The sequence below is a fragment of the Neoarius graeffei genome, chromosome 6 (assembly GCF_027579695.1).
Source record: "Neoarius graeffei isolate fNeoGra1 chromosome 6, fNeoGra1.pri, whole genome shotgun sequence".
Classification (NCBI taxonomy): Eukaryota; Metazoa; Chordata; class Actinopteri; order Siluriformes; family Ariidae; genus Neoarius; species Neoarius graeffei.
In genome coordinates, this window is record NC_083574.1 from 7,118,082 (window position 1) to 7,144,390 (window position 26,309).

At 39.2% G+C, this 26,309-nt stretch overlaps 1 protein-coding gene across 1 annotated transcript; it reads right to left on the minus strand.

Annotated features, from left to right (window-relative positions):
• Nucleotides 1–1,238: 1,238 nt before the first annotated feature.
• pdcd5 (programmed cell death 5) lies at nucleotides 1,239–26,309 on the minus strand. The gene is made up of 6 exons (XM_060922824.1): nucleotides 26,117–26,309; nucleotides 16,315–16,355; nucleotides 8,427–8,488; nucleotides 6,158–6,249; nucleotides 1,827–1,898; nucleotides 1,239–1,661 (listed from the first exon to the last, which is right to left on the minus strand). Exons 1-6 carry the CDS (start codon nucleotides 26,180–26,182, stop codon nucleotides 1,614–1,616), a joined length of 381 nt encoding a protein of 126 aa, XP_060778807.1. The 5' UTR covers nucleotides 26,183–26,309; the 3' UTR covers nucleotides 1,239–1,613.

Genomic DNA, 26,309 nt, shown 5'->3' on the forward strand with positions numbered 1-26,309 from the left:
TGCTGTTATATAAATCACAAAAAAATAAGATAACGCAAGCAGACACTCATAAAAATTTTTTTTAAAAAAAATTCCACTCGTCACAAATAGGTAGCTACACTATATGGCCAAAAGTTTGTGTACACCTGACCGTTACATACTTATGTGGTCCATCTCCAAACTGTTGCCATGAAGTTGGAAGCACACAATTGTATAAAATGTCTTTGTATGCTGCCGAGTTATGGTTTTCCTTCACTGGAACCAAGAAGCCCAAATCTGTTCCGGCACGACAATGCCCCATGCACAAAGCAAGCTCCATGAAGAAAGACATGGCTTGCCAAGATTGGAGTGGAAGAACTTGAGTGTCCTGCACAGAGTCCTAAACTCAACACTTTTGGGATGAACTGGAACACTGACTGCACCCCGGACCTCACTAATGCACTTGTGGCTGAATGAACAGAAATCCCAACAGCTTTCCAACCTAGTGGAAAGCTTTCGCAGAAGAGTGGAGCTTATTATAAGAGCAAATGGGAATACATCTGGAATGGGATGTTCAACAAGCACATATAATCAGGTGTTCAGATACTTTTGAGAATAGTGTATTTAAAAACAGTAGGACATAATACATATTCAAAGAATCTGGAAATTTATTAATAAGGATAAAGAGAGGTATGGTGATGTTCCAAGGCTATTTCTGCATGGCTCAAACCAAGATTTCGAAAAAAAAAAAAAAAAGTATATATTTTGGATTTTTTTTTTTTAAATGTAATATCATATAAAATACTTTTTTTTTTTTTTAAAGTGATACATGATATACAGCACAGTATTTAAGATTTGCTACCAGAATATCAACAAAATGGCAGCCCTTATATAATCGTTACTTGAAGTTAAAATGGAGTGTGATCTTTTTTTCTTTGACGATCTACAAAAAAAAAAAAAAATCAATCGTTTGTTCATTTTCAGTAACCACTTTATCATGGTCAGGGTTGTGGTAGATCCGAAGCCTGTCCCAGTACCACTGGGTGTAACGTCCATCACCTTTGGATAATTTAACATAACAAATCTGCAGGTTAGTTTGGAAATCAGAGAACAGAGGAAAAAAAAAAAATTTAAATCCAAATCAGCTACTTACTCCAGGATGGATGTGCTCAGTTTTAGAAAAGTTCTGACAACTCACGAAAACAATGATCTCCTTCTTGTTTGAGTTTCTCTCTAGTGTGTAGATGCACAATGCCAAAGATAAGATTAAGAATATTAGGTAACAGTTGTACAAGGCTTTTTTTATTATTATGTAAACAGTTGCACAGGAGATCTGCAAATTAAGAGATGACAACGAGTCCTGTTCCATTTTGATGCTTAAAGAAAAAAAAAAAGTATTCCCAAAGCAGTCTCTAGAAATTATACTGTAAATTGTCGTTTTGTGGCAAAAAAAAAAAAAAAAGTAGTAGTGAAAGTGTGTGATATAATAGAAACAACATGAATCAGAAGTTCTTGTGTGTCCAAAGGAACAGGAGTCTTTTTCCTCAGGATGCTCTCCACAGATCAGGCCTTTGGTCAGACACCGGTGCTTCTCGAGATCCAGAGTAACGCAGTCATCTCTCACCAGCACATACTGATTGGAGCAAATACTCATTTTAATAATCGTCGTCTTCATCAGAGTCCATCACTCGCCGCCTGTTAAACTGGAACAGAGCAGAGGGAGCGTTTCAGAAAGCTGAAACAATCTAAAATAATTCTCAAATATGTTTTAGATTATATTCTTAACTCCAGCGATCCATGTTACAGACAGCGTTAAAACTGATCCGACTAACTAAAGCGGTTCACGTTATGATCAGGTGTCCAGTTACCTTGACGGTTGTTTTCTTCTCTGTTTGTTGACTAACTTTTTCAAGGATCTCTATTAAACCGGACTCCGAGATCTGAAAACAGGAAAATGTGTACAAAGTTTGATCATTTCACAGAAAATTACTTTGCAGACAGACGTTTATACAACTGCTCCGTTTTTACATCATATAGGAGAAAGAAATAACCGAAATATATATAAAAAGGGACAAAAAGCTTTAAAGTACAACATTTTCATGCAGAAGAGACAGATTTACGTACTACTCAAACATATTATACAATGAGAGGGAAGGAGGACAGAAAATAAAGAGGAATAAGAGAACATAAGAAGGGAAGGAAGGAATATTAGGACAGTAAAAACAAAGAAAGAAAGGGTGACAAAACAAAATGAAAAGCAATACAGGAAGGAGATGGAAAAATAGTAACAATGAACAGAAAAAAAGGCATGCAGGAAATGAAATGAAGAGGAAGTAAAACTAAGAAAGTGTAATATACTTGTCATTTATTTTCATTTCCTGCTTTTCATCTTGCTTTTTTACTGTTAATGTCCTTACAGTTAGGTCCATAAATATTTGGACAGAGGCAACATTTTTCTAATTTTGGTTCTGTACATTACCACAATGAATTGTGAACAAAACAATTCAGATGCAGTTGAAGTTCAGACTTTCAGCTTTAATTCAGTGGGTTGAACAAAATGATTGCATAAAAATGTGAGGAACTAAAGCATTTTTTTTTTTAAACACAATCCCTTCATTTCAGGGGCTCAAAAGTAATTGGACAAATTAAATAATTGTAAATAAAAATGTTCATTTCTAATACTTGGTTGAAACCCCTTTGTTGGCAATGACTGCCTGAAGTCTTGAACTCATGGACATCAGCAGACGCTGTGTTTCCTCCTTTTTAATGCTCTGCCAGGCCTTTACTGCAGCGGTTTTCAGTTGCTGTTTGTTTGTGGGCCTTTCTGTCTGAAGTTTAGTCTTTAAAAAGTGAAAGTGATCAGGTGACTGACTTGGCCATTCAAGAATATTCCACTTCTTTGCTTTAATAAACTCCTGGGTTGCTTTGGCTTTATGTTTTGGGTCATTGTCCATCTGTATTATAAAACGCCGACCAATCAGTTTGGCTGGATTTGAGCACACAGTACGTCCAGTGGCGGCTCCTGAATTTTTTTTCAGGGGGGGCAATTTTCCCCCGTTATGCCTACATGGACCGTAAATGTCCAAGGGCTGAAGTAAATTGACCTAGGTAGCAAATCAATTGGCCGAACTTGTTTTTGCCTGGTAAATTCAGATATCAATACAGACAATATCCCTTCTCTCCACTAGGTGGCAACACTGAACAAGTTAAAGGTGGCAAACTAAGGTAGCCTCGTAAACTAGACCCACCCGCCTAGCAGCCAAAAATATTTTTGCCTACGAGTGGCAAATATTCACATTTAGTCTGGCTTGCCAGGCTAAAACTAAGGAAGATTCATTGTGAAGCCTTCAAAGCAAAACATTTGGCATCACAATCAATTAATATTACATTACTCATTTATTTTCTCATATTATTCCAGTATTCTATAATAAGTAGACACATTCTTAATTATAAACATTCTAATTTATTCAATTCTAAAGAATGCAATTAAAGTGGCAGGATATAAATCCAAAACAAGTGTTTATTTAAGTTTTGAAAAAGATGAAAAGCATAACCATCAAACAAACATGTGCAGCTTAATTATGTGGTTTTTTTATATGGAATCGCACCATTTTAACAACAAATAATTCTAAATAAATTCTGCAGTTTTTTTTCCCCCAAGAATTCCTCCAGAAAGCCATGCCTTAAAAGGAAATTTAAAAGTATTACAAGCATGTCAATGAACACAAAAGGCTTTAGTTATTTAGCTATATACACACACAAGGTTACACAAGGTTTTGTAGTCAGTGCAACTTGGCTTAACAAGTTGGAAAAAAGGTAAGGTGCTGCTGGCTCCAATGAACACATACTGTACAATATATAAAAACTGAAAATATGCTTAATTTACACCAAGTCAGAGAGAACTTGAGGCTACTGAAATATTCCAAGCATGGCAATGTTAAACTGCCATTGGTAAAACACACACACAAAAACAACTTTTGCCTAGTAAATTCAAATATCAGATATCACTGTACCGTCTGCTGTGCTACTTCCAGGGTGGAAGAGAACGCAAGGGGAGCAAAAACGAGCATTGACTACATCACAGCCAGCTAGCCAAGTTTTCCGGTGGTACCAGTTCTTGTTAAAACCTCTTGAGTAGGTCTTCTCCCCCTTCGTAGACACTTGCTTGATGTTTAAATTCGGTCTAGGAGGTCCTAGCTGTTTGATTGCCATTTTCTCCTCATTGGTACGACGACTAAAGGGAACTTCTTTCAGAGACGCTATCGTATTGTTGCACTCAACACTCGCCGCCATCTTCATAGAATATTCACACATTTCCCGCGCAAGTTGCGTTTTCCAGCGCAAAATTATGTTCAAAACCCGCCAAAATGCACTAAAAACCAATCTGGCAACACTTGTGCGGCGCAACAGGCGTATGACGTAAGCACGCTGCTTGTGCGAGCACATGAAACCTAATAGAAAATGCATTGGGAGCAGGATTTTTGAAAAAAACGTATGTACCATTAGTGTCAATGGGAGATTTTGGGGCAAATCTGAACCTGACAGAAATCGCCCCAAAAGGGCGTGGCTACACCAGGCGCGACCTTAGCCTGATTGGACAATGACATTACTGTTGGTAGTAGGAGTAGATCAAAAAAAAAAAAATCTCCCTCCCCGTTTGGGAGTGCGTCGCCCAAATCGCCCCTATTAACGAGCCGCCAGTGAGTACGTCTCTGAATACCTCAGAATTCATCCGGCTGCTTCTGTCCTGTGTCACATCATCAATAAACACTAGTGACCCAGTGCCACTGGCAGCCATGCATGCCCAAGCCATCACACTGCCTCTGCCGTGTTTTACAGATGATGTGGTATGCTTTGGATCATGAGCTGTACCACACCTTCGCCATACTTTTTTCTTTCCATCATTCTGGTAGAGGTTGATCTTGGTTTCATCTGTCCAAAGAATGTTCTTCCAGAACTGTGCTGGCTTTTTTAGATGTTTTTTAGCAAAGTCCAATCTAGCCTTTTTATTCTTGAGGCTTATGAGTGGCTTGCACCGTGCAGTGAACCCTCTGTATTTACTTTCATGCAGTCTTCTCTTTATGGTAGATTTGGATATTGATACGCCTACCTCCTGGAGAGTGTTGTTCACTTGGTTGGCTGTTGTGAAGGGGTTTCTCTTCACCATGAAAATTATTCTGCGATCATCCACCACTGTTGTCTTCTGTGGGCGTCCAGGTCTTTTTGCATTGATGAGTTCACCAGTTTTCTTTCTTTCTTTCTTTCTTTCTTTCTTAGGATGTACCAAACTGTAGATTTTGCCACTCCTAATATTGTAGCAATTTCTCGGATGGGTTTTTTCTGTTTTCGCAGCTTAAGGATGGCTTGTTTCACCTGCATGGAGAGCTCCTTTGACCGCATGTTTTCTTCACAGCAAAACTCTTCCAAATGCAAGCACCACACCTCAAATCAACTCCAGGCCTTTTATCTGCTTAATTGAGAATGACATAACGAAGGAATTGCCCACACCTGCCCATGAAATAGCCTTTGAGTCAATTGCCAGTTACTTTTGGTCCCTTTAAAAACAGGGTGGCACATGTTAAGGAGCTGAAACTCCTAAACCCTTCATCCAGTTTTAATGTGGATACCCTCAAATGAAAGCTGAAAGTCTGGACTTTATGTCCATTATATAACTATAACCTGAATATGTTTCAGTAAACAGGTAAAAAAAACAAAATGTGTGTCAGTGTCCAAATATATATGGACCTAACTGTATATTCTCTCTTTCCTTCCCCCCCTCTGTCTTTTGTTCTTACTTTTCCCCCCTTTTTTAACTTTCATGTCTTTTCTTCTTTTTGATTTCTTTTCTTGCTTGCTTTTCATCATGTTGACTTTTTCTGGCTCAACTCTTCTTTTTTTTTTTAAATTTATTTTTCCTAGTACTTCTAAAATCAATCAATAATTCTCTCTTTCTTTCTTTTCTTCATCCTTTTACTCTTCCCTCATTCTTTTTTGTCTCTTTTATACCATTTCTTTCTTACCAGGGTTATTTGTTTCCCCCCATCTCTTTCCTAATATTTCTTTATTACACTTCATCTTTTCCACCCATCCTTCCTTTTTGATTTTTTTGTTCCATTTATTATTCTTTCTTTCTGACTAATGTTTAGTTATTATGATGGTTATTATTATTATTATTATTATTATTAATTTCCTTGCTCACCTTTCCCCCGAGCTGGCCGAATCGGGCCATTTGGATCAGGTAATTCTCCACAGCTTTTGCTTTGTCAGGCTTCACCAGCGCCAGGTTACTCACTGAAATAAAACAGAAAGAAAAGGGATTATGAGGGTCAGCAGAACAGCGCCACCTGCTGGAGTGATGTTTAATATCAAAGATTTACAGTACTGTGCAAAAGCCTTAAAGGGCACATCTTGGGTAAATTCAGGAGCAAGATCAATGTAATTCTCCTATTTTATATTAAACTTTGGTCAAATATCTGTCACATTTTGCGCAATTTTTTTACCTTGCGCAATACCAGAAATATTCAGTTGAAATCAAGCCATTTGAGGCGAATTGGTCCGCCTCTGAAAAAACTTGGCATTTGGATTTCCTGGCAAACATTGATTTTCGTGACAACGAAAAACAACTCCCTTAAATTCTGATTTGAGCACAGATTTGGAACTTATTCGGGTGGAACGAAGTTATTTTTCCATTGTGATATACAACCCCGATTCCAAAAAAGTTGGGACAAAGTACAAATTGTAAATAAAAATGGAATGCAATAATTTACAAATCTCAAAAACTGATATTGTATTCACAATAGAACATAGACAACATATCAAATGTCAAAAGTGAGACATCTTGAAATTTCATGCCAAATATTGGCTCATTTGAAATTTCATGACAGCAACACATCTCAAAAAAGTTGGGACAGGGGCAATAAGAGGCTGGAAAAGTTAAAGGTACAAAAAAGGAACAGCTGGAGGACCAAATTGCAACTCATTATGTCAACTGGCAATAGGTCATTAACATGACTGGGTATAAAAAGAGCATCTTGGAGTGGCAGCGGCTCTCAGAAGTAAAGATGGGAAGAGGATCACCAATCCCCCTAATTCTGCGCCGACAAATAGTGGAGCAATATCAGAAAGGAGTTCGACGGTGTAAAACTGCAAAGAGTTTGAACATATCATCATCTACAGTGCATAATATCATCAAAAGATTCAGAGAATCTGGAAGAATCTCTGTGCGTAAGGGTCAAGGCCGGAAAACCATACTGGGTACCCGTGATCTTCGGGCCCTTAGACGGCACTGCATCACATACAGGCATGCTTCTGTATTGGAAATCACAAAATGGGCTCAGGAATATTTCCAGAGAACATTATCTGTGTACACAATTCACCGTGCCGTCCGCCGTTGCCAGCTAAAACTCTATAGTTCAAAGAAGAAGCCGTATCTAAACATGATCCAGAAGCGCAGATGTCTTCTCTGGGCCAAGGCTCATTTAAAATGGACTGTGGCAAAGTGGAAAACTGTTCTGTGGTCAGACAAATCAAAATTTGAAGTTCTTTATGGAAATCAGGGACGCCGTGTCATTCGGATTAAAGAGGAGAAGGACGACCCAAGTTGTTATCAGCGCTCAGTTCAGAAGCCTGCATCTCTGATGGTATGGGGTTGCATTAGTGCGTGTGGCATGGGCAGCTTACACATCTGGAAAGACACCATCAATGCTGAAAGGTATATCCAGGTTCTAGAGCAACATATGCTCCCATCCAGACAACGTCTCTTTCAGGGAAGACCTTGCATTTTCCAACATGACAATGCCAAACCACATACTGCATCAATTACAGCATCATGGCTGCGTAGAAGAAGGGTCCGGGTACTGAACTGGCCAGCCTTCAGTCCAGATCTTTCACCCATATAAAATATTTGGCGCATCATAAAACGGAAGATACGACAAAAAAGACCCAAGACAGTTGAGCAACTAGAATCCTACATTAGACAAGAATGGGTTAACATTCCTATCCCTAAACTTGAGCAACTTGTCTCCTCAGTCCCCAGACGTTTACAGACTGTTGTAAAGAGAAAAGGGGATGTCTCACAGTGGGAAACATGGCCTTGTCCCAACTTTTTTGAGATGTGTTGTTGTCATGAAATTTAAAATCACCTAATTTTTCTCTTTAAATGATTAATTTTCTCAGTTTAAACATTTGATATGTCATCTATGTTCTATTCTGAATAAAATATGGATTTTTTTAACTTCCACATCATTGCATTCCATTTTTATTTACAATTTGTACTTTGTCCCAACTTTTTTGGAATCGGGGTTGTATTTCTTTTCTTCTTGAGATAAACTCAGCACGAATTCAGCAAGTTTTATCAATGTGCGTTTTTAAAGTTACTTAGTGTAGAAATCTATAACACAATTTGTATGAGGGAGGAACCAAGGTGCCTCAGACTTTTGCACAGCACTGTGTCGATAAATAAAACTCACATCTGGCACGGGCCGACTGATCCAAAACCTGGGCCAGTATCGTGTTCCTCATTTCTGTTTCTCTGTAAGGAGGAAGTAAGAATTCAGTGCAGAAGGCAGTACAAGGTCATGACCTTTAATAAACTACATTTTCATTCAAGTTTAATTCTTTTCACCTTCAAAACCAACTCATGCAAGAGCAACATGAAACTTTTTTGGACCAGTCAGAAAAACCCTATTTGTCCAAAAAAAAAAAAAAAAAATTATATATAATTTTTGGTCAGTGTAGTTTGAATGATCAGCTGTGTTTATTTTTATTTTTTTAAACAAGAACCATCTCTAACTTTTGACATTTTAAAACTGACAAAAAAAAAAAAAAAAAAAAAAAAAAAAGAGACATTATGATTCTGACTTACAAATCCTTTGTATAATTGTCATCAGGGCTCAATGCTCAACGTTTTCAGCAATAATGCTCTTTACTGTATTTTACTTCTTTGATGCACATCGTCCACACACACGGAAAATAATTTGTGCATGAATATAAAAATGTATATAAATATAAATCAATAAAATGCAACTTCTGATTAGGCCAAACAAAATAATATACGTGTTTCCTGGGTTTTCAAAATAGGGTAGGTAGGTAGGGGAAAAAAAATTTGTTTATCTCAAAAGTTGACGACAAATTTTCTAGGGCAAGTAGGAAAAAGTGAGAAGTTTCCTTTGAAAACTTTTTTTGCAAAATACTCGTTAAACATTTGCAACTGATCCCAGAATGTCAGAACTGTGTGATTTGTTGTAGGAAACAACGTTGTAGTTACTCTATAGTTCTTCATTTGGAAATATTTTTCATTGTTGTGAATATCTTTTGCATTGCAATAGGCTGATTTGACAAGCAAACATTTCTGTCCACGGTGTCGCTTTTTGTTCCGAGGCGAACCTCCATTTTATAGGCACCCGGAAGAATCGATGAAATATACTGCGCATGTGCAAGCAGTCATTTACATCCGACCCTTCGAGGCATGAACACAAGGGTGGCCAGTTTTTCTACTTAAAAATCTAAGATAATCACATGGATTAAAGCAAAAAAAAAAAAATTTGACTGTTATGGGAGGATTTCGATGAAATTCTGAGAATGGTTAACTTAGAACTGATAACTTTATTATCAATTAATTAATGGATTAATATATTCAATTTATTGCACTTTCTTTCCATTGCTTCCGTATATTATTTTTTTGTGGCAAACCACACAAATGCAAGAGCCTGGAATGTTTAGTTTTTTGCACCATGAACTAAATGGCTTTCCGTTTTCACCTATTTCGTACAGCCAAGCCCACCTCCACTTGTTTTTTACACCTTTATCGATGGCAGACACATCAGTGCCTTCTTTCATGTGAAGCGCATCCATGCTGCCGAAACCGAAAGCAGAATGACATGCTCCTCTGTGCTCGACGTCAATATAGAAAAAAGTTTGCATCTTCGCTTAAATTAAAATTATAATTTGACCTTACTTTGTGTTGAATACGACTTCAAAAACAATTCAAGATTTTATTAAGAGAAATATTGTGGCCAACACGAGTGTTAAGTTCCCTAAAAGATCGCATGAAGTTGGCTGCTATCTACTTTGCGTTCGTTCTCATTTTCCTCCATCATTTCATAGGCCAGAAACAGATGTTTTGACGTAATTTAACTTAGTAGGCTATGATTATTATTTAACCGTAGTCTTCTAGACATTTTGACTGTTTGGGGCATTGAACGCTGGTGTATGATTTTCAGGGAATAAAGTTTAGCGCATGTCGGAACATCATTGCGCTCGCAGCCTCCAACTCCTCAAACGTCCTTTAAATTGTGATATAACGTAGGCTATAAGGCACGGTTCTAACATACCTTACACATTGGCCTAACGAAAATAATAATTGTTGGGGCGTCTGCTGATTTGTTAGCTATAAATTTAGGTCTAATTACTTCTGACAGTCTGCAAGCATTGCACCGTCGGGTCTTCAAGTCTGGCTGAAGCAGAGGAGCGGGCTTTCCGGGGTTTATTTTTTTGTTTTTTTTAACATGCTCCATTTCTATATGTGGGCAATTCCATGTAAATGTCAACCTCACCATGCAAAAATAAAGCAACATGTAATACATCAAAACCACTCCCAGAGATATCACCTAGGCCTGTATTTTACAGATGTGAATAAGTTGAACCAATTTGTAACCAACCTAATATGTCACTGTCAGTCTTTCTTTCTTATAATGTAAAACCCAAGCTAAAATCAACTTTGATCATGTACAATTCTATATTATTGCCACAAGCCACAGAAATGTATGCTAAAATCCACAAAACAGCAAAACAATAGCCATCCTAAATATTATTGAAGAACTTTGATAGTTTTAGCTGATATTTAGAGAGTTTTTCAAAGGGTTATGGTGGTTAAATTGCTGATTTTCTAAACATATGCCATGTCTATTTCAGACGCGTCACATCCATAACGGAATTTCGTCACATCCATAACGCTGACTTTTCCTTCTGAAACGCTGCATGAAATATAAAATATTTTAAACAAAGGTTTTTTAATATTCACCTTGGACCCCTCTATCAAACGGATATCTCCATTTCGACATTAGGTTTACAATTTCACAGAGTTTGATAAAAATGTACAGTCACCCAAGAAAAGTGATACTTTTTCTGTCACATCCATAACGCATCTTTTATTGGCGTTTTCTGGCATGCCCTAGATGTACTATGGGAATTGTTCTTGTTCTATCACTTCTCCAGTATGGTACAGCCTTAAAATATGCAACACCTGTTTAAATACTGGGAGACAATAAAACATGCACTGGCTCATTTGTTGCCATTTTGAGTTCAAGTGTCACGTCCATAACGCTGGAATTGCTCATGTCCAGGTTTGAACTAAGTCATTTTGGCAAGATTTAATTTAATACAAAACAGAAATGGTCAGACACAAGCACGCCAAGCACATGGGAATGTATTTTGCCAATTTTGACAGCGCATGTTTTTTTAATGCCGCACCGTAGACAGCGAACGTTTAAACATGATCAAACATAGGAAATGAACGACACAAAGCATGGCTCAAAAACAAAAAAGTTAAATAAACCCTGCTGATAGTTGATGGTGTTGCAACACATCAGTGTTATAACCCAATCTCTACCCAACCACCCGTCATTTTAATTCTCCTCGGATCAGCACCGACCTCACATCTGGCCTTGGGAGAGTTCAGTTGACAGAAATCCATCACACGACGGAAAACTTTAATCCATGTAATCATCATTGTAACACTAGGAAGAATACTCAGCATTGTTCAGCTATGTATTCGATTGCATCTAACGGTGACCCCTGTCTAGAAATGCCTACGAAATTTGGCTTTGCTGCGACCTTCAGTGTCTGAGTTATAAACATTTAAAGGTGGGCTGGAGCCATGGATCAAATCAAAACTTAAGTCGCTGAGCAGCGCTTGCACGGTGGCGAATGACTGGCCGAGGCACCGTCCTACCAGGCCGTGCCCGTGCTGGTTTGAAAGGGCTGGGGTAGAGGGAGGTGCGTGTTGGCTGTCAATTTAATCCTGACGGGCCTCGTGTTTTTCGGCAAATACCGAGTGGTTTATAGGACACGCCCTAGCGGTTCTCGTTTGACTCGCCAGGTGGCTGCCAAGCAGGTAGGGTCGGGCGCGAGAAATAGTTTGTTTATCGTGGTCATAAACAGTTGAAGGGTCGCAGTGTTTTTACAGGGTCAGTCGGGTAACCGGAAACACATATATTATTTTGTTTGGCCTTAGTGTCACGTTTTAGAAACAAATTACAAAGACCACTTTCAACAATTATAAATTAAACACAACTTCGTTAATTACCTCGCCTGGGACGGAGTCCACCAGGGGGCGAGGTATTGTATTCGGTGGGGTTTCTTTTTTTGTTAACACTATTACGGGAAAACGGCTGGATCAATCTTCATGAAACTTTCAGGATAGGTGGGCATTGGTCTCAAATAGAACCTCCAATATTTTGAGGGTCATCCAGTCAAAGTCACCAAAAGGTCAAAATCATTTTTGTTGTGGCTACTGCCTCATAGGGCTTTGACCTTGGCCCAAAAATCATATTCGAAGTTCGTTTGGAAATTAATCTAGACATTCGAATAGTATTCGAACTTTTATTAATTATATTATTCTTAAATGCCTCACTAACACCTCGGCATCAAAATTAAATATGATATTCAGTCCACCAGGGGGCAGTGTTCAGTCAATACCAATAAGATTACGTGCAGGAAATATGAAATATTCAGGCGTGTTTTTACAACCACTACTAATGAAACGTGCAGTGTCGTAGTAATTGGCATTATACCGGCTGACACTTTTAACGTTACATAATCCACAAACTTCGTCGTTTGTCCGTTGCCTTTTTTGTGTGAAACGCTGTTCCTTCGGTTTCCTGGTTGCTTGTACTGATGAAAGCCTCTAAACTGTAGCCTCACTGACAATCAAAGGGGAACGTTTACAAAATGAGCAGGTACTGCTAGGCCTACACCTAATCTGTGAGTTTATAACACTGCCGTTCCGAGCTCATTCGTGTTGGCTTTTGAGAATGTTTGTTTTGAATGAGACCGGTGTCAGCTGTCATGTCACTGCTTCCTGCTCGCATCTCTGATTCACAATTCAAACAAACACGGACACGATATGTTATAAGATCACAGATTAGTTTTACGTGCTCACTTCGTTAACTTATGAACTTCATGGTATGTAAATTCCACCATGTGTAGGCTAAATTAATTTAGGCCTATAGGCTACTTGCGCAAGTAAGCTAATAATTATTATTTTTTTTTTTTTTTAGCAACTATCCAAAGTTGACAAAAATAACAGCACATGAAAGCATTACTGCGCAGTGTCGCATAGTCTACGTTAGTAATTTCATTTCTTATGTTATAACATCAGGTGTACAAAAACCAACCAAATATCTGCAGAAAAAAACAAACACCGATATTTTCAGAAGAAAAAGTCACATTTTATATTGCATTTAATCACATCAGCAGTTACATTACACTTCATTTATTGTAGGCCTATGTTGTACTTAATAAAGTCAGACTCTGTCCAATCTCGCAAAAATGACTGACTTCTGATGAGGAAATGAAAAATATTAGAGTTAATATTAGGAATTAGAGTGTCTATCTTCACCTGCCGGCGTATCACAGACCCCTCTCGCAGCCCCCTCTCACCTTCTAGCGCTCCCGCGTGCAATGTCTTCAAGTGGGCCCTCAAGTTTGAAGTTGTTGATTGATAGGCCAATTTGTTTCCACATATTTTACAGGTAACCTTTTTTTATCGCATTCTCCATCTTTTTTTTCGAATCCAAAATAGCACCACGCATCACTTTTTAAATTCTCCGGAGTGCAAATCTCCAACATGCTAGCATCTGACTCCATTGTTCAATGCGTGCCAGCTTGACGCTAACGTCTACAGGTGCCCAGATAAGACAAAAGACAATGACCTTCGCGATTCACATAAATTCCACAGACGTTAAAAAAAAAACAAACCTGCGACCTGAACTGAACGTTTACAACCACATTCACAAAAATAAAAGAATTATGCCTAATGATACCATATACAGGTTCGAATATTTAGAGCTGCCTAATATTCGTTCGAACATCACTTTTTTTCACAACATTCGAATTGTATTCGAATATCGAAGTTCGAAGTCAAAGCCCTACTGCCTCATATAGAGGCGTGAGCCACTACGTCATCATGCTGGAAGAATGTAACCGTTGCGCACTGCGCATACACATGCTCCGATTAAAATGGCCAGTGAGTGTATACAATTCGGTTCACCATTCGAAATAAATGGACTAGACTAAAGAAATCGCTTTCAGACATGTTTATGCTTATTACAGACGGAAAGTGCGTTCCACCGAGCTCTAGCGCCGGGCCATTTCCGGGAAATAAGAGTTTGGGTCATGGCGACAGCGTGTGTATGTCAGCCTCAGTTCGGAGGTTTCAGTTTCGAAAACTGTAAGAGGTAAGAGTAGAATAATGTAAAGTACAACCCCAATTCCATAAAAGTTGGGACACTGTAAACTGTAAATAAAAACAAAATGTGAAGATTTGCAAATCATGGAAAGCCTGTATTTCATTGAAAATAGTACAAAGACAACATATCAAATGTTGAAACTGAGAAATTTTATTGTTTTTTGAAAAATATTAGCTCATTTTGAATTTGATGTCAGCAACACATTTCAGAAAAGTTGTGACGGGGCATGTTTACCACTGTGTTGCAGTAACTATTTTTAACAAGACTCTGTAAACATTTGGGAACTGACGCGACCAATTGCTGTAATTTTGAAAGAGAAATGTTGCCCCATTCTTGCCTAATATAGGATTTCAGTTGCTCAACAGTTCAGGGTCTCCTTTGTCGTATTTTGCGCCAAATAATGCGTCAAATGTTTTAAATAGGAGACAAGTCTGGACTGCAGGCAGGCCAGTTTAGCACCCAGACTCTTTTACTACGGAGCCATGCAGTTTTAATATGTGCAGAAACCGGTTTGGAATTGTCTTGCTGAACGAAGGAAGGTCTTCCCTGAAAAAGATTTTGTCTGGCTAGCAGCATATTGCTCTGAAACGTGTTTTTATCATTCAGCATTAATGATGCCTTCCCAGATGTACAAGCTACCCATGTCATGTGCACTAATGCACCCTCATACCGTCACAGACGCTGGCTTTTGAACCATGCACTGATAAGCCGGATGGTCCCTCTCCTCTTTAGCCTGGAGGACGTGGTGTCCATGATTTCTAAAAAGAATTTCTACTTTTGATTCATCAGACCTCGGGACAATTTTCCACTTCGCCTCAGTCCATCGTAAAAAGAGCTCGGGCCCAGAGAAGGTGGCGGTGTTTCTGGATATTGTTTATATCTGGTTTTAACTTGCTTTTGTGGATGCAGTCATGAACTGTTTTCACAGACAATGGTTTTCTGAAGCGTTCCTGAGCCCGTACAGCGATTTCCACTACAGACACGTGTCTGCTTTTAATGCAGTGTCTCCTGAGGGCCTGAAGATCACAGGCATCCAGTGTCAGTTTTCATCCTTGTCTCTTGCATACAGAGATTTCTCCAGATTCTCTGAATCTTTTAATGATATTATGTACCAGAGATGATATGATCCACAAATTCTTTGCAATTTTACATTGAGGAATGTTATTCTTAAATTGTTGCCCTGTTTGCCCATGCAGTCTTTCACAGAGCGGTGAACCCCTCCCCATCTTTACTTCTGAGAGACTCCGCCTCTCTGGGATGCTCTTTTTATACCCAATCATGTTACTGACCTGCTGACAATTAAACAAATTAGGGTTTGGTTTTTTTTCAGCATTACACAACTTTTTCAGTCTTTTGTTGCTCCTGTCCCAACTTTCTTGAAAGGTGTTGCCGACATCAAATTCAAAACGAGCATATATTTTTCAAAAAACAATAACCTTTCTCAGTTTCAACATTTGATATGCTGTCTTTGTACTATTTTCAAAGAAATATCGGGTTTCCATGATTCACAAATCTTCACATTCTGTTTTTATTTATGTTTTACCCAGTGTCCCAACTTTTTTTGGAATTGGGGTTGTACAGACACTTGATGCATTTTACTTCTGTGATTTTTAAATTGTTCATTTTTGAATTACGCTTCATTTTTGTGGCTACTGCTTCATAGAGTAAATATACATACGCTATATTTACTGTATGGACATGGGATCAGAAAACTATTATATTTATAAGCAGTAGCTACATGGATCCATAGGGTACCTATTTTTTTTTTTTTCACAATATCTTCCTTCATATTCATCACAAGTGCTCCTGGGCGAGGTTTGTTTTGCCTGGCAACACTTGTTATTAACTTTTTTCCTGTAGTTTTAGTGACGCTGGTGGACTGATGTACCTCTGCTTGGCTTCCTGTTGTCCTTGATCACTGGAGGAGTCCTAAAATATAAAAATAATTATTTTATTAAAAAACAAACAAACAAACAAAAACTATTTAGGCATTTCAGACAGATTTGGATAAAACTTTATTTTTTTATTATTACCCCTAAAATCTATCCATGCATGATGTATTTCTTTGCAGTGTCCAAAGGGGTGTTTACACGGCAACTTTTACTCCGGTGTAGCACCGGGGCTGCCCCGGTAGAGCGTTCACACGGTACAAAGTTATACCGGTGTCGCCCCTGAAAGCTGCTTAAACCGGTGCAAATCTAACCCTGCTCGGGAGGAGGTTTAAGAAATTTACTCCGGAGTAAATGCTAGTTTGCGGGGCAGCGCCGATATAAAATGGGACGTCTGAACGCTACAGGGGTAGACTCGCTACGCGTGAGGAGAGTTGATTACATACGGGCATTGCATAACTTGCATCCTGGTATTTTGCGCTTCCAAAATGGCGAATATCAACAACAACAGAACTGCGTGTCTTCCAGTGTTGCCAGATTGGGCGGTTTTAAGTGCATTTTGGCGGATTTGAACATATTTTGGGCTGGAAAACGTCAGCAGTATCTGGCAACACTGGTGTCTTCATCCACGTTGTTTTCCCGGCGCTTGGTGATGCCATGACAACCGGGAAAAGGAAGTACATTTTCACGCATGCGCATATTTCATTTCTGCATTATTACTATCGTATAGCACGGTCGCAAAAACTGCTGTGTGAACGCACGTGGGGCTGCACCGGTGCTAACACGCTTCTCTCTAGTAAGCAGGTTTGTGACGTGTGAACGCTCCACAAAATTTACACCGGTGTAAGATATATCGCAACAAAATACATCGGTGCAGCATCGATGCAAATATGTGCCGTGTGAACACCCCTAAAGTTATTAATTTTTCATAGTTAGCTTACTTATTTGATTAAAAAGCAACGACCCAGAAATATACAGTGGTGCTTGAAAGTTTGTGAACCCTTTAGAATTTTCTATATTTCAACATAAATATGACCTAAAACATCATCAGATTTTCACACAAGTCCTAAAAGTAGATAAAGAGAACCCAGTTAAACAAATGAGACAAAAATATTATACTTGGTCATTTATTTATTGAGGAAAATGATCCAATATTGCACATCTGTGAGTGGCAAAAGTATGTGAACCTTTGCTTTCAGTATCTGGTGTGACCCCCTTGTGCAGCAATAACTGCAACTAAACGTTTCCGGTAACTGCTGATCAGTCCTGCACACCGGCTTGGAGGAATTTTAGCCCGTTCTTCCGTACAGAATAGCTTCAACTCTGGGATGTTGGTGGGTTTCCTCACATGAACTGCTCACTTCAGGTCCTTCCACAGCATTTTGATTGGATTAAGGTCAGGACTTTGACTTGGCCATTCCAAAACATTAACTTTATTCTTCTTTAACCATTCTTTGGTAGAACGACTTGTGTGCTTAGGGTCGCTGTCTTGCTGCATGACCCACCTTCTCTTGAGATTCAGTTCATGGACAGATGTCCTGACATTTTCCTTTAGAATTCGCTGGTATAATTCAGAATTCATTGTTCCATCAATGATGGCAAGCCGTCCTGGCCCAGATGCAGCAAAACAGGCCCAAACCATGATACTACCACCACCATGTTTCACAGATGGGATAAGGTTCTTATGCTGGAATGCAGTGTTTTCCTTTCTCCAAACATAACATTTCTCATTTAAACCAAAAAGTTCTATTTTGGTCTCATCCATCCACAAAACACTTTCCAATAACCTTCTGGCTTGTCCACGTGATCTTTAGCAAACTGAAGATGAGCAGCAATGTTCTTTTTGGAGAGCAGTGGCTTTCTCCTTGCAACCCTGCCATGCACACTATTTGTTGTTCAGTGTTCTCCTGATGGTGGACTCATGAACATTAACATTAGCCAATGTGAGCGAGGCCTTCAGTTGCTTAGAAGTTACCCTGGGGTCCTTTGTGACCTTGCCGACTATCACACGCCTTGCTCTTGGAGTGATCTTTGTTGGTCGACCACTCCTGGGGAGGGTAACAATGGTCTTGATTTTCCTCCATTTGTACACAATCTGTCTGACTGTGGATTGGTGGAGTCCAAACTCTTTAGAGATGCTTTTGTAACCTTTTCCAGCCTGATGAGCATCAACAATGCTTTTTCTGAGGTCCTCAGAAATCTCCTTTGTTTGTGCCATGACACACTTCCACAAACATGTGTTGTGAAGATCAGATTTTGATAGATCCCTGCTCTTTAAATAAAACAGGGTGCCCACTCACACCTGATTGTCATCCCATTGATTGACAACACCGGACTCTAATTTCACCTTCAAATTACCTGCTAATCCTAGAGGTTCACATACTTTTGCCACTCACAGATATGTAATATTGGATCATTTTCCTCACTAAATAAATGACCAAGTATAATATTTTTGTCTCATTTGTTTAACTTGGTTCTCTTTATCTACTTTTAGGACTTGTGTGAAAATCTGATGTTGTTTTAGGTCATATTTATGCAGAAATATTGAAAATTCTAAAGGGTTCACAAACTTTCAAGCGCCACTGTATACATGTACAATTTAAACAGAGGATGCTTTCGTTGAGGCTGTTGAAGAACGGCAGACAAAAGTCTCAAAGTTTTTAGTTCTATAAAGCTGCTGTAAGCTAGTACCGTAATTTATTTGTTAAAGTGGATTCGCAATTAGACCAAGCTGAGCATCAAGAACATGCAATAGCAATGCAAAACCAACATCTATTCATGGGCCGCTTTAGAAGAAAGCTCCACCCTGAAACACATTTCTCTGGTGCTAATTTGAGAGTTGGTGCTGTATATATAATCTGTTTGAGCAGAGCGTACAGATGAGTAGGATGAGACAGTTGGACAGGAAAAAAGGACTAAAGCGCTGCCGCATCACTATCCTTAAGTAGAGACGAAGAGAGTGCCAATGTTGCAAGTGAGTACAAGTTGTAACTTGTAATTCCAGACCTAGGACCAGGAAAACGGCAAAGAAAAAAAAAGCCCTCGGGTCTTAATTCCTACTCATGAACTCGGGACGCTCTCGTCAAACTCCAAGTTCAGCAAGTGGCGTCAACTTGACACGGCTGCATCGACACAGCATGAACAGTAAACACAAGTAGTACTTCTTAGCTTTAAATAAGTCATGCTGTACACACACACACAAACAGATCAATCAATCAACGTGTAGACATATTAGCTTGGTTAAATCTACAAACGTTGACTATACAGTTGGAGGGAAATGCATCACTCATCACTCTTAGCTGGCTAGCCTGATGCTAACAAAAGATGATCGCCATTGAAGCATACATGGCTTTTCCCACTTCATATTATTTATGCACCAAGGTTGAAAATAACCTGAGAACTACCACATACGAGGTTCTGCTTTCAGCATGGTGTTATGGGTAATGTAGGAAACCAAACTGAAAAATTTCAAGTTTAAAAAACGGCAACTCATTTCATTATCAAATAAATCTTGGACGCCGCTGAAGATCAGCTGCTAATAATAAAGATTGATGCGCAAGCTGTGCAGGTTGGACGTTTCCTTTTAATGCAGCTGCAAAAAAGACTGATATGTAAACACAATCAAACTCCATTTTCCAGATGTTTTGATGTTAACAAATTGACGTCAACATGCATTTTACTCGTTCTACAAATGTGTCCATGTTATTTGTAATAACAAAAATTAAAATCTTACATATCACACCTTTAATACGCTATTCTGTACCGATGCTGCAAAACCCAACTTAAAGAAAATTATTAGGCAATTATTATATGGACATTTTTAAGAATCCACTATGATGCTTTCTGGCTCCCAGCTAATAAACCCAACAACCATCATCACTTATTCATTAAATCAGCACTTCATCCAGGTGCAGCGGCTAAGGAAATGTGTCACACTTCTAACACCAGAGCTCATGGGAGTCTGAGAGGGCAAAAACACATCACACGAGTGACCTAAAAGCCAGATAACAGCAGAGACGAGAGCAGACTGGAGCTGGTAAAATCACAGCAGTGTGTTTAAGGTGTGCACATATTTATTTATATGTGGTTCAGTCTGCTGATATGATTCTTGGCCTGATATGCGACCTGGGGAAAAAAATAATAATCTCACACACCTTCTCCAGCACATCAGTTAATCATCAAACCCTTCATGACAGGGATGTAATTGAGACTGCAATTGAGTACCAAAATTATAAAAAAAAAATAATAATAATTGGTGCATAAGTATTCACCCCCCCAACTGCTGTGACACCCTTAAATTCACTTAAAAAAAAAAAAAAAGACATTTTGATAGCAGAAGTAGGAAAGCATCAGTGTGTTGCTCTATATTGCCCCCTAGTGCACCAACAGTGTATGGCTCTTTTTTCAAATCTTTCGCTTCATTTATAATTTCACAAGATGATTTTATTTTAGAAAAGGGATGTTGTTTTAGCTATGAAAAGTAGGTTCAGCCTGTGGTACACATGCCAAAGTTAAATGAGCAAAAAAAAAAAAAACCTCCTCTTTAGGGCTGGGCGATAATTATATATAAAATATCCAATCAATCACGATGAACGATTGGGCGACATTGTCAAAACTGTGTGTCACAAGGTTGTCATAGTAATCTGTTTCTCACTGATCACGCAGGTTTCCCTGTCCTGCCATCATCCCCATCCTTTACACATTTTAGATGCCATTTTCAGTCAGCATATTTTTATTTTTCTTATCGCTTTTTATGAACCTTTTTATTTATCTCCTTGTTCATCAGCTGTATTCTTGTATTGTCCATTTTAGTTCCACTGAGTGTAAGGCACTTTGGGTCAACTCCTGTGGTTTTTAAATGTGCTATACAAATGAAATGACCCGACTTAACATATTCGAGTAAGACCCGGCTTAAAAACTACAAAACCCAGAAGTCAGTAGTCACGTGAGGGGTCTTGTGACTGGCGGAAACACGACACAAATTATTTTCTATTTGTTGTATTTTCATCACTAATAATATGAATATAAAACAGGTTTGGTTTGAGTTTTTGAATGATTTAGTTCTACATTTAGTGAGTGCCGCTGAAATCAGTACTAATAAAGAACTGCAACTACTAAATTAAATTTTCTGATAATCTGGCCTTACGTTTATTTGTAGTTGAAGTAAAATTAAATTTCATGTTCAACATCACCCACGTCTGAAGACGTTGTCTTATCGCCCAGCCCTGTTCCTCACTGCATGAGAAGGTTTCACACTAAAAGCACCTTTAAAACAGCTTTTCATTCATCAGCCTTTAAAACTCCTACAGAACACACAAGAGAGCTTACCGGCTCCATCGGGTTCCACACTACACCCTGAGGAGGAAACCAACGTTCATTTTGTGCACGTGATGGTTATGGTAATGGTTTCCAATCCTTTAAAAATTCATCAGCAGAAATATTGTGAACAGATGAAAAGGAGAGCAAGTTCACTTTATTTTTTTTTATTTGCTTCGTGAAAAGGGAACACAGATGAGCAGATAGCCTTTTATTTGATGGTTGGTCGGATCACTGCAGTGACACTGACATGAAAGTGTGTGTGTGTGAGAGATGGAGTTAGGAATGTTTTAAGAAGCATTCAGAAGGTTGTCAGAGGGCGATGAGTTTTAGGCCGAATCCCATTTCACCCCTTGGACCAACCCCTTGGCCCTTCCCCTCCGTTTTGCGCGTTCACGTGAAGGGGTAGGGGTATCCCAATCCCAGTTAACGCGGAGGGGTAGGGGGAGGGGTAGGGCTTCTGTACCCCTCCAAACGGAGATTTTCCTGGAGCTGACTCCGAACGAAGGGGTTTGAGTGATTTCCCACAATGCCATGCGGATTTCAGCGAGATTTCATGCGGATTTCAGAAAGATGGCGGTTCCCGCGGCGAAAGATTGTCATAAATGTATTTTCTCCATTATTTACGTGTTTTAAGTTGTTATCCAGAGGAAACACGCCGCTTGATTCGCTTTCGAGCTGAGAATGAGCAGCGATTTCTGAAATCCAAGCTGCTGCTAAAAAGCTTTGGGAGTGAGTATTGTTTTCGGTTGCTTTACGTTTTGTTTTACGTTACGTTTTGTTCTGTTATTCTTGCTTTTATTGTTTACATGAGTGTTCTGACACCTCATTCTGTCGGATGTGGTGCACGAAGCGCCAAAGATATCCCATTCAGTGGTGTTAGTTAACAAATCACACCCTGCCAGCAGAGATTTCTGGCTCTGACTGTAGCGGCTGGTCGCAGCCAATGACGCATTTGGTCGCGTTTTGCTAACGTAAACGCTGACGGAGGTACGCGATGACGTATGCGATCGTTGAAGGGCTATCCCAATACGTAAGGGTTGAATTTCAAGCCCTATCCCTTGTAGCTCAGTTTCAAGGGGAAGGGCCAAGGGGAAGGGAGAGGGGAAGGGGGAGGGGTAGAAATTAGAATTGGGATTGGGCCTTAGTCTCCGAGTGTATGCCTCTAAATTGACCAACAAATGCAAAGAATAATGTTGTACTTTTTATTAGGTCATGTTACTAATAAATATGTAGAGGATATTACATGGTTGCGGGAAGATATGAAGTTTATCTTCCGGGTGTTGAATTTATACTTCACAAGTGAGTGAAGCAAACAAGTGAAAATATTTTTCAACACGAGAAGATAAACTTCATACTTTCGCGCCACCGTGTAATGTTCTTTATATGGACACCTCCACAAAAAAAAGGAAGTTAATCAAAAGAATTTTAATTTTGAACTGTTTCACCATTTTGGCAACACACATCTCATCAGCAGGAAAACACTGGGAGTGATGTCATCGGAGTGAAATATTAGGAATTATTCTACATACAGAACACTTTGTTCTATTCCCTTCTAGCAGGTTTCATTTATTTTGTTTGATAGCATGCAATATTGTTAATATATCGCTTATCCTATGTGTATTACATCACTCTACCCAATGGAGAATAAGCGTTGAATATGGTTTACGATACTGCATGGTTGTCACGACAACATGACAACACACATCAGAGACGTAAAACTTCTGTGCTAGCGAGCTACTGTGACAATTTGTAAACAAACATGGCCGCCAGGTTTGCTTCGTTAAATACAGAAGATTTTGAGAGAATTTTGAAAGAGAAAGACGCGTCGAACACCCGAAAAGAATGTGTACGTAATAATAATAATAATGGCTGGTTTTTTTCATGGTATATCAGATATATTCCATTCAGTTAGCATGATATTCAACTCGTCCAATATCATGCTAGCTGAATGGAATATATCTGATATACCACTCAACGCCAGCCAATATTATTTAAATACACCACTCGGATTTCATATTTTGTATGAAAAATGTGAGTTTTTCAACACGAGAAAATAAACTTCATATCTAAGTCAACGTGTGATTTTCTTTTTATTAAATCAAGACATTCACAAACAAAAAGTCCCCAAATTTATCAAAACAATTCATCGATTTCCTCACAAGTGGCATATAGAGATTTTTTTCGCGCTCCAGTTTCCATCAAATCGTGCGCTCTGATTGGCTCGCGAGTTGTCGATCCAGAATCCTACGATCCGGACCCCGGTTATGGACCTTTGGCGACTCACTCGTTCGCAACAAACACAGTAGCAATTTTTTGTCAACGTTTATTTTCGCATTTCTCAGTATAATAGCATTAATTTTACAGCATGGATAGTGATAACGACAGTGTTCACAGCAAAAGCGAGTTTTACAACGCTGATGAAGACGAAATAAAAGAAAACATTTCAGGAGAAAGCCGAAAACCTGTAACTGTTGCTAACGCCGGGCAAATCCAGCAGTTTATCGAGGAGCAAAGGGCAGAAAATACAACAAAAAAGACGACCTACGACCTCAATGTCTTTGGGAAGTTCTGTCGAAACCTAAATGAAGGTCGAAAAGCGGAAGACATACCTGGCGAAGAACTAAACATGTTGCTGTGCAACTTTTTCATGTCCGCAACAAAGAAAAATGGCGAGGTGTATGAGCCGTCCTCGCTCACGTCTTTCCAGAGAAGTATCCAGCGCTATCTGAAATATGATTTCCCTTTCGGGCGCTCTCATTTTCTGTTAGAATTTGGTAAAGAAAAAAACCCCCATATATTATTTACCAGCTTAAGCTTGGTCCATATCGTGAAATACCAGGACCTCGGCCCAGAGGCCTCGGTCAGTATTATCAAGACCTTGGTCACGGTATTTCACGATATGGACCTCCCAGCTGGTAAATAATATATATTTATTTTTTTCGCGGTCCGGTTTCCATCAAATCCTGCGCTCTGATTGGCTGGCGAGCGGGTCCGTATCCTACGGTACGGACCCCAGGCGACTCGCTTGTTCACAACAACAACAAACATAGTAGCATTTTTTGTCAATATTTATTTTCGCATCTCTCAGGAGAATAGCATTAATTTTACAGCATGGATAGCGATAACGACAGTGTTCACAGCGAAAGTGAGTTTTACTACCCTGAGGAAGAAGAAATAAAAGAAAACATTTCAGGAGAAAGCTAAAACCTGTAACTGTTGCTAACGCCGAGCAAAAACATGGCTGAATCCTGAATGACTCAATTTTGTATAAATAAGGGACTACATAGGCGGCAAAATGTTTTTATTTTTCCTGCCATGGAAGTGCACTTGTATACCGAGGAGGAAGCCATTTGCGTTACAGCCGTGAATGAGGATTCAAAATGGCGGCTCACCCTGGCTCGGTTTTCTCTTTCGGGCGCTCCCGTTTTCTGTTAGAATTTGGTAAAGAAAAAAATAAATATATTATTTACCAGCTTAAGGTCGGTCCGTATGGTGAAATACCGTGACCGAGGTCTTGAAAGTACTGACTGAGGCCTCTGGGCCGAGGTCAGCATTCAAGGCCGAGGTTAGGGTATTTCATAATACGGACCTCCCAGCTGGTAAATAACACATTTATGTCCTGGTTTTGGTTCTCCATGTCCCGGATGAAAAATACAAGTGGCGTATTTCCCAGTAAAACACTGGTGTCTATATAATAGAAAGCACAACCTCTTCCGTTATTAAAACTTTCCTGTGTTGCTGAAAAGCTTATACACCTTTCCAACAGCTTCACCTCTGACACTGGAGACTCCTTCCAAAAATGTGTTGCGTCACCACCTTTTAACCAATCAGAATCGAGAATTCAGCAACAGTGTGATCCCTGTCCATGTGCCTAATTTTATAATAATAATAATAATAACCTCCTGAGTTTCTTTCCACTGATGAACAGGGCTTATATGGGGAAATGACAAATTGTGCACATGCGGCATTCCAGTCATGTGGGATAATTCGGGAATATGGGAAAACTTCCCGAAATTCCGACTTGAACGTGTACACGCGCTGTAGACAAATTGTAGTTTTTTTTAAACCCAATATTAGCTCTCATTAATATATAGCTTCAAAACACCTGCTTTAAAACGTTTTATAATCGTAAACTAGCTGCTAGTTATGCTAAAAAGCTAGTTTTTTTTAAAGCTTGCTAGGTGCTAAGCTAAGCTAAGCCACGCCCCTCTTTCTGCACTGCAGGCTGAGGCGAGTTTATTAGCGAGCAGAAGCTAACTAGCGTTTCACCGCAGCTAAATACACGACACAGATACAAGTTTCAAATAAACCAAGAAGGAAGAACTAAAATACACGAATAACTAATAAATAACACTTGGTCTAGTAGCGTATCATCTTGTTAAACGATTTTAATTTGTATAGTTTGGCCTAAAACGTGCGTTCCCATATATGGTGGAAAATGACTTGGTGCTAGTTGATGTTTACAGTCAGTTTGTTTCTTACCCCATGTTTTGCCTGAAGTTCTGCCAGACGCTGCTGCCTGATAGCCTCCAACTCCTCATCAGCCATCTTCTAATAATGTACAATTTACTTTATAAATGCAAAATATAAGAGTTACAAAGCCCAAGCTGAACACAAATGATATGCAACGGTATAGAAGCCAGCCAGGCTGAAGTAATCAAACCCAGAGCAATCG